A 9,921-nucleotide genomic window follows, 5' to 3' on the forward strand; every position below is an offset into this window, starting at 1 on the left:
GCATTTTTTAAATGTATCCTGCATGGTATTTAAAACTTAAAAACTGTTTTCTTTTTTAATTTTATTATCTGATTTAATATAGAATGTGATATTAAAATTATTAGCTTTTGTTAAAAGTAAAAACAGAAAAAAAAACCTATTATTGTTAAAATCTAGAGTATATTGAGGTGCTTTTGAATTCCACAGAGGACCCAAAACTTGTTTTATTTTAATATGATAGATGGGCAACGATGTCTTAGATAACATGTGGCTTAGACACAGCATAGTGTGGTGGAAAACACTGTGTTTGTGTGTTAAAGTACAGAGTAGAGGACACACTGACATGGTCAGCCTGACCCTGTTTATAGTGCAATGAACCTTATGTTGTGGGCCGACACGAGTACAAACCAGATAAGAGAGTATTTTAATAGATCTTAGCTGGAAGTCAGTTAACCTTCTGACACCTGAGCAAATGGGCTTGATTTCTTTCAAAAAAATGTGAAGAAGGCAATGTAGACTTATGAAGAAATGACCCATAAATTAACAAGAAATGAGTAAAAAGTAGAACAAAATTACCTGAAATTTAGCACAAAAACTCTCCAAACAAACAACAACAATGCAAAAAAAGAGGGAATGCACTGAAAACTGCTTTAAAATTATAGCAATCCTATAAAAATAAATATATAGTTAGAAATATAGTTCTCTATAGGCATTTCCCCAGGTTTTATTTTTTTTATTTTTACAAATAATTTCCAAAATCTACTGATTTCTTGCAAATTCTGAGACATTTTGTCAAGTTGCATATTGCCTTTTTCCCCCATGTTTTAGAGAGACATCAAACAAATGTGAGCAAGGTTCAAAGGTTAAAATTTGTTTCACTAAAGTTCCTTTGAGCTACGCAAACAAATGTCCAGACAATATGTTTTAGACTTCTAAGTATGATGTTTAGTGAAATTATTTCCCCAAACCATTATTATATCGTAAGAAGTGTAACTAACTACACACTAAAAGCGGATGATAAATAATGAAAAAATAGAAAAATAGAAAAAAACTAGTCCAATTATCCAGTCAGGAGCCAAAAGAGCAGGTGCTTCAGAAACACCCGGGGGTCCATCTGTGCACATGCCTAATAAGTCTAGCAACTTCTGCATTCTTCGAATAGCTGATAGCTGTTAAAGAGCTTTTCCAGTCTGCACACTTTTTACTACCACAGGTTTTACTGCAGGAATTCTCCAGTTTGGAGTGATCACTTTCTTCGGGTGCTTTGTAAATTTTGCATGAAAAATAACAGACGTTTTAATGACACAGTCAAAGTGTGTGTCTGGTCTTGAGAGTGAGAACAGACTCACATTCTTCTCCAGATCCAGAATGTAAAAATAAATGTAAAAATATGACGGCATGTCACTATGAGCAGCTAGAAATAACACAAAAATGAGCAGCTAGAAGTAACAGAAATAGAAATAACATAAAAATAGTGAGAAAATAACACAAGATGTTATAAGAAATATACAAAATAGAAAAATAAAATTAAAATTAAAATTAAAATAATATAGTATATAATACTACTACTAATAATAATAATAATAATAATAATTAATATAAAAATAATTATTATAAAATACATGTATTTTTCTGTAGGCTAATTGTAGACATATGTACATATATAAATATAGATTACTTGATATTTTCCTTAGTTATTTGATGTTTTTTCATTGATTTTATCTCTCAATTTTGGGTCATTTTTTGTCACCTTTTACTGTTTTTTTTTTTTTTTTTTTGCAATTTGAAAGACATTTCATGCTAAGTTGATTGCCAAAAAAGATACAAAATAACTTCATCCATTGAGGAAACATTACCTAAGCTTGACAAAAGTGAAAAATCAATTATAAACCAGAAAAAAACAAACCATAACAGATAACAGTTTATTCAATCTTACATTCCCTTTTACAATATTACATTCAATTAGCTTTAAAGACATGTAGCTTCATTTCAGTCCCCCCACACACTCAGGGGGAAAATACTGTAGATACATTTACACAAACATACAACAACAGACACACATACACACTCATGTCACAACACTGAACACACACACACACACACACACACACACACACATTGTTTTTCACATCTTTAAGCTGAGGTAAGAGCACAGCCTCTTCTTTGGCTCTCTTATGTGAGCACTTACACAAGTCATCGACTTTTACATCGTGTCAGAGAAATGAACAAAACCTTTGAGTTGAGATGTTTGTTTCAAACGGAAACTTTGGTATTTTTTAACCTGAAGGCTATTTTCACATGTTTTATATCGAAGTGATTCATGGGAACAACTTTTTCTTTTTTTTTCTTTTTTTTTGTGTGAAAATGGTTCAGTGTTGAGCGAGACAACAAGCTGCGATGTAACCACTCCGTGTATGAAACCAGCCCAAAGGTTATCATTAGCTGGTCAGTGATATTTTCCCATGTGACTATTTTATGCACTTCCATATTGCACTTTTAATGTTTCAAATTCAAGAATTTGTACTTTTATGGGCATTTTAGCTATTTTATATGCCATAATCTCCTTTATTAGCACTTTATCTGCTTTTCTTTTATTCTTAATTTAATCTGCTTATTTGAGCTTAATTCTCTTATCTACATTTTATTGATTTATGTAACTGCGTTTTTGTGCTTGCACCACCATCTGTTCAGTGCTGTTTAATATTTGTGCTCTAATGTTCTTCATTTAGTTTATGTGATAAGGGGAGGCAGAGGAGGAGAAACGTGGGTTTCTGATATTTTATTTTTTATTCTGTAAATCTTTTAATCTGGGAAGCACTTTAAGCTTAAAGCTTGAAAAGCGCTATATAAATAAGATTATTATAACTATTATTTCCAATTTAGAGCATGCTCTTTGGATCCCAACGCACACACTTCATTCAAATAAACCAGCGTGTCTCTCGTTCCCACCAGCGTTTCACTGAGACCTCTGAACACTGAATTTGATCCAGATTATGGACTGCTGAGCTCCGTGTTGATCCCGCTGGCAAGAAACAGCCCTTAAAAACTGACACATGACACGTCCCATTTCTTCCACTGTAGGTCCACTTAAATCTTATTGGCACTGCTTTTCTCTGAGGTCTGGAAGGAGCCCATGTCCCAGCGAACAGAGCGAAACGTGCTCCCCTTGAAACTGGCCTGTTTTTTCGTGATGCGGTAGATCTTCCTGAGGATGGCGCGTCGCAGCAGGATGTAGACCCACGGGTCCAGGATCTGGTTACAGGTCGCCATCCTGACCCCCGTCACCATCAGGCTCCTGTAAGTGTCTCTCTCACTGTCCTGGAAGCCAATGTAAGACCGCGTGGCTGACATCAGTCCAAAAACCTAAAAAAAACAATTTAATAAGTTTAGGCTAATAAACTCATACTAAAAATTTTATATTTATAACACAAAAACAATCTGTCTGGGTCTTCATCTGGGGCCAAACAAGAATTCTAGGTTGCAGATGCTTTTATAAAAAATAAATAAATTTAAACTTAAATTTGATTTTCAAACAAAACAAGGAAATCACTTTGTTGCTAATCCAGTCATTATCTGAATCACCGGCATTGCCACCTGTGTCTGCTTCACATATGGCACCATCGTTTGGTTAAAATGAAATAAAAATAAAATAAAAAAAATAAAACATAAAAATACAAGCCAGATTCCAAAAACATTAATAAAAACAAAATACAATCATAAAAAAATACAAAAAATACAATTATTTCTGACCTATATTCAGTTGAATACAGCACAAAGTAAAATTCTTGTTTTTTTCCTTTTGTAAAGTACTCATCCTTAATTTGATGCCGTCAACATGTTCCAAAAAAAGTTGGGGCAGGAGCTTGTTTACCACTGTGTTACATGATCATTTCTATTGTCAAAAACTCTGTGAACATTTGGGAACTGAGGCCTCTTACTGCTGAAGTGTAAAATTTCTTGCTCAATATTCACAGGTGGGTCAACCAAAATCTTCAAGATTTTAAGACTTTCTGTGTGAGAGAAAAGGTCAAAATCCCATCTGAACTCTGCGAGAGTCAGTTTCTTCACACAGGAAACGTTTTGAAAATGGTAATCTGTAAATACATTTTAGTTAGTGTGTTTAATACTTTTTTCCCTGTGTCAGTCCACTTTATTGCACAAAGTTTTTATGGACCGAAATGCTGCTATTTCTTTATCAGTGTAACTTTATTAAGTTAATACGTCTCATAGGTGGAGTCTAAATTTCATGATGTTTTGTTTTACTATAAATGCTTTTGTCTTCTGATATTTTCAGAACACAAAGTGCTTCAAACCACACGGACATAAGATCATTTCCTGATATACTGGAGTGACTGCATTTTTGAAAACAGTGGTGCTACTTAGGTCAGTTGGCATTATTGTGAAACTCCTGTTTTTCTGCTGTTCTGAAAAGCCTTCTGTGAAGCAAAGCAGTGAACTGTTACACTAATTACACTGTACTGTCCATGGATGCAGTTCTTAGTACGTCACAACCAGATTCATGTATTTGTCAATATATTTTGCATACACTGTGTCTATCTATCCGTCTATCTATCTATACACTGTATAAATAAATAATTTCCTAAAAACGTAACTGTTTAATACTTGATTCAACATGCTGCATTCAGATGCCTCTCACAAGCTATTTAACCCTTTATAACTAGAGAAAATTGGTTTGATTTCTTTCAAAAAACAGGGGGGAAAAGGGAAATGCCCAGCTTGGCAAGAAATTAATAAAAGGTGACAAAGAAAATGACTTTAAACGTTTTTAAATAGGCGGAGAAAATTAAAAAGAATATCAAAATGTCCAGAGAACTGTTTATAATCATTATAACTATATATTTATAGTTATGTTACAGAAAATTAATTTTACACACATTTGTTAATTTTCGTCACTTTTTTACCCCTGGCCATCTACTTGTTTTATCGATTTATTGGTTTTTTTCCTTTCTTTTTTTGCTTATTATCAGGTGAAAAACTTGTAACTTTTCACTATTTTCTTGCTTTTTTGGGGGTCATGTGAAGTTAAATTGCTCATTACATTCTCCTTTTTGAAAGAAATCAAACCAGTAGTAATATTATTATTATTATTATTATTATTATTATTATTTATTATTATTATTATTATTATTATTATTTATTAGTAGTAGTAGTAGTAGTAATAATAATAATAATAATAATTATTATTATTATTATTATTATTATTATTATTATTATTATTATCTATTTTATCAAGATATTTATTATTTTGTTTGTTTTTTAATGTTGTTTTTTTTTTTTTTACCCTTTTGCTTTACATTTTTAACAAAATTTCCGGTAATTTTCTTGTAACTCAAAGGGTTAATCATCTTTAAAAAATGTCTTTTAAAGATGCGGCTGAGTGTGAAATGTTCTGGCCAGCACTCACCAGCAGAGGGCTCCAGCAGATGCAGGAGGTGACCATGATGCCCACCAGCTGGACCACCATCTCAGTGTCGTGGGACCTGGCCGAGCGGCGCTGGGAGCACGACCTTTTCTTTAGCCGCGCTCTGACCAGCGTGATCCCGCTGATGGTGTTACACACGAAGGCCGAGGACAGAGAGCTCAGAGCCAGTCCGGAGAACAGCATCACGAAGGCCAGATCTGTCTCTTTGTCGTCCTCCTTCACCATCACCCTGATGAAGCACCACGTCCACGGGTACTGGTACGTGTAGGCCCCCAGGCTGAAGAAAGGCAGAAGGGCCACACATAGGGCCAGCAGCCAGATTAAGGCCAGGGCCATCTTACTCCTCGCTGTGGTCACCAGACGTGCGTGCAGCAGAGGCCTGGTGACGCCCAGGCAGCGCTCGGCGGCCATGGCACAGCCCAAAAAGAGCGGGCACAATCCGAAGAACACCATGCAACCTCCAAGAAACAGACAAGAAGCATCCGGATTCATAGGGTCTCCCCGACCAGCCCCAGTGTCCTCTGAGTACCTCCTCAGCACGAGGGCTCCGGGGATGACATGTCCAGCCAGATCTGTCGCCACCAGAGAGCTGGCGAAGAGCAGAAATGTGGCCTTGGACCGCCGCCGGAAGCGGTTGTAAGCCTTGGCGAGGATGATGAGGGCCACCACGTTGAACAGGATGCCCAGAGTCATGGTGAGGCCGGCGGCGGTGGGGTCACTTGGAGGACGGGTGGCATTATGAGCGAGAGCCTCCACCTCGGGCTCATGCATCATGGTGGTGTGGTTAGAGAGGGGGAAGGGGGCGGTCAGGCCGGAGGAGTTGTAGTGCTGCATGGCCAACATCACTGCTGAGCTCTGGGTCTGATGCCGCTTCTCTGCTGGAGAAAAAACTGAAAGAAAAACAAGACTGAATCAGCATGCTTAAAATTAAAAACACTGATCATTTTCATCACAAATTCAAGTTTATTTGTCATATACAATAAAAATCACACTGTGCAGTCAATGCAATGAAACAGCCTGTTTAGGATGGGCACAGTGGTTAGTGCTAACTCTGCAGCATATGGCATACTCACAGGGGATTTCAAAGGCTTCCTGTCCACTTTTTTTCATTTTTGAAGCCAAAAATCTTGAAAACAGTGACGCTTCAAGATCCCGGTCTTTGCAAAATCTGATTCTGTGACTAAAAACCCAGACTTCTTACACATTGTCTTAAGATATCAGTGAGTGTCAGACGTCAGTCTTTTAAAAGTATGTTCTATGTATTCTAGTGTATGACATGCATTATTCACTTAGGATGTGGCATAAAATGCATAACAAAGTGTTTTTTACTTAACACCAACAATGACACATGATGAAGCATGCATGATTAAAAATGCATCAATATTTTTTCACCTTTACTTAACACATAAAACGATAACTTATAATATCGCAAGGACTGTAATAGCACTCTATGAGTCCATACTACAGCTGATTTTAAGATGTGTGTATAGGTGAGTACAAGTACCTATAATGCATTATAAGCCCCAGCAGTCAAGCTGTACTTTGTAACTAATCAAGAGACACTTGACACTTATATTTCATTATAAGTCACATCTATAATGTTGAGTGTTGAGCATCAGTAAGCATTATATGTGTTTCAGTCATAAAGCATTATAATTCACTATGAATGCCTTCATAAGGCATTATAGATGTGTTTTTGGCATACTGCATTTGACGTACTACGTACTATGTATTGGGACATGTTAAAAAAAAAAAGTATACTACATAGTATTGTAGTACAATGATATGGTCCTTTTTACGCAGAGATCACGCTACAGAATCTCATTTTTATGCTGCTTTTGAATTTTAAAAACAACCAAACAACAGCGACACCCTGGAGCTTCGGTGTGTGATTTTAGACAGCATGACAGGGGCGTTCCCCGTTATATATATTACAGCTAGTGCCTAGGGGCAAAGTGACTCAACTTTTAAGCTAACAAATTAGTTGTCAGCCCTCTCTGAGTGGGCTCACTTTTCTTATTTAAATGAGGTAGCGCGGGCAGTCCGAACAAGTTCAAACAGTTTTTGTTGACACTGAAAATGCCAGCGCAAATTCCTGTGAAACTGCTGTTACCATGCAGCAGCAGTAATGACACAGACCTTACATTAATAATAATTAAATCCACACCGTGTGCAGCTACATGCAAACATGCAAGATGCAACATTTCTTTACATACAGACGGTTGTGCATTATGCATAATGATGGTGAAACATATAGCTGACTATTTTCTTTCAAATTGATTCTTTTAAATGTTTTCATATTCTTTACATTGTTATGCTTTATTTACTTTTTTCTGTATTTTTACTTGCGTGCTGTTTATTATTTGAAACATGTAGTTTCTTTGTTTAAATGTTATGCTCTGTTCCTATGATAAATAGGCAGTGGTGGAGGAAGTATTATACACTTATATACACTGTTACTAGTATAAGTCCTGCACTGAATATGGAGAGGAAAAGGAAAGTATGTAAGTCTTAGGAGCAGAAGTTGAAAGTTGCATGAAAACTCAGTTAAGGTAAAAGTACCTCAAATTTGTACTTAAGTGCAGTACTTGAGAAAATGTACAATGTTACATTCCCCCACCGTAAAAATTAGTTATTATATATTTTTATAAACATGATAAAAACGTGCTTAAAAAAAAGCCTGCAATGATGATAATGATGATGACGATTGCCAGACATTTCCTCTGTAACCCCACACAGTTTTAAAGATCTTTTACCTTCCAGTAATCACATTTTTGTAGTTTATATGAGAGCAGTTCATTGCTTTTTCTGTAATAGCTGTAGATTTCAGGAGGGACATAGGGGACATGTCCTCATCAACATTTAGAACATATGCATTTGTCACCCCAAAATTAAAGCATGAAAGAAGCAAAGGACTTTTATTTTGATGAAATTAAAGACATCTCTACCATAAATTGATGCAGAGAAGGCACAAAGCGCTGGATAAAAATTCACCAGAATGCAGAAAACTAAATGCTCGCAAATTTCCAAAATGAAAACTGCAACCTTGTTTTCTCTCAAAGGTTTCTGGGCTGTAAAGCAGATGCTCTCCACATACTTTCTGTAGTTGTAAATTTTGTTATGAGTATCTGACCAAAGTGAACATTTAAACCTAACGAAACAAACTAAATTTGGAGTTATAGCCTCAGGGCAAATCATTTTTAGTTCATATGAAAGATTTTTAACTTACCTTTGAAATAATAAATCCATGGAGATGATCAGTCTCACTATGATCCGTATATTTACTCATAACTGAAGAAACCTAAACATGCAGTTATCCAGGTTGTGTCTGGTGTCGTCCCAAACAGGACGTCTTCACCTGAAGTGTTTCCTCATTCTGCAACTATGTAGACACTCTCCTCTTACAACGAGCAGCCTCCCTGTAACATTGCACAAGCGTGTCGTCTGTTACTCCAACTGGTCTGGCTGCTTTTATACAGCAGAGCTGCAACACACTCACATCGCCTCTGGGTGTCTCAGTTGGAGGAAACAAAGCGATGTCCTCCCAGCAGAGACTCTCAGGGGCGGACAGAATGAATGGACCACTCAGAGAAACCCTAGAGATGTTTATGAATATTTAACATCCAGCTGATTCACCCCTCACTCCACCTCACTGAACAATTAGGAGATGTAGAGGCTTAAATTTTAATCCCATAACAACAAAAACCTGCACAACTGTAGACATGCCTGAGGCTGATGGAAAAACTCCTTTCATGTATTATGTTTACGGGCAGTGATTTAACCAAAATATGCATGACTTCATATCACAGCAGCTTAAACAAGAGTTAGCAGTGATTGTCAACTTACACCAAACCTGGCCCCTCAATAGGGTGCCTGGTGGCCCTCAAACCATTTTCTAATTTACAACAAAAATAAAGTGATTCACACTGGGAATTGTTTTTGTACTTTTAGTATACACAAGGTATCAGAGTGCATAAAACGGCGTCAAAATAGAGCTTGTTTATCATAAAATGTGCTAGTGGAGGATCCCCCACACCCCTGATCCTGGTTCTAACGAAGCACTTAATGTCCAAAATCCTAGAATAGCTTGAAGTCCTAGAAATGTCCTAAAATCCCAGAAATTTCCTTAAATCCTAGTAACATCCTAAAGACCTACAAATGTCCTACAATCCGAGAAACATCCTAAAATCCAAAAAATGTCCTAAAATCCTAGAAACATTCTAAAATCTGAGAAATGTGCTAAAATCCTCAAAAAATGTTCTGAAATCCTAAAATGACATTAAAATCAAACAATCTTGGAAAATCCTAAAATCCTAGAAACATCCTAGAAACCTAGAAATGTCCCTTAATAACACAAATGTCCTAAAATCCTAAAATGGTCCTAAAATTCTAGAAATGTCCTCAAATCCTAGAAATGTCCTAAATTCCCAAAACATGTATGCGGCCGCTGCGACTGGCCCCTGTCCTCCAAAAGTGGCCCCTAAACAGAGAAAGTTGAG

At 36.5% G+C, this 9,921-nt stretch overlaps 1 protein-coding gene across 1 annotated transcript; it reads right to left on the reverse strand.

The window, feature by feature from the left end:
* Nucleotides 1-2,031: 2,031 nt before the first annotated feature.
* LOC121956766 (prostaglandin E2 receptor EP1 subtype-like) lies at nt 2,032-8,854 on the reverse strand. Its single transcript, XM_042505143.1, has 3 exons — nt 8,652-8,854; nt 5,405-6,312; nt 2,032-3,342 (listed from the first exon to the last, which is right to left on the reverse strand). The coding sequence occupies exons 2-3, from the start codon at nt 6,263-6,265 to the stop codon at nt 3,067-3,069; spliced, it is 1,137 nt and encodes a 378-aa protein (XP_042361077.1). The 5' UTR covers nt 6,266-6,312; nt 8,652-8,854; the 3' UTR covers nt 2,032-3,066.
* Nucleotides 8,855-9,921: the final 1,067 nt, after the last annotated feature.

This window comes from Plectropomus leopardus, chromosome 17, assembly GCF_008729295.1.
Source record: "Plectropomus leopardus isolate mb chromosome 17, YSFRI_Pleo_2.0, whole genome shotgun sequence".
NCBI classification, from domain to species: Eukaryota; Metazoa; Chordata; class Actinopteri; order Perciformes; family Serranidae; genus Plectropomus; species Plectropomus leopardus.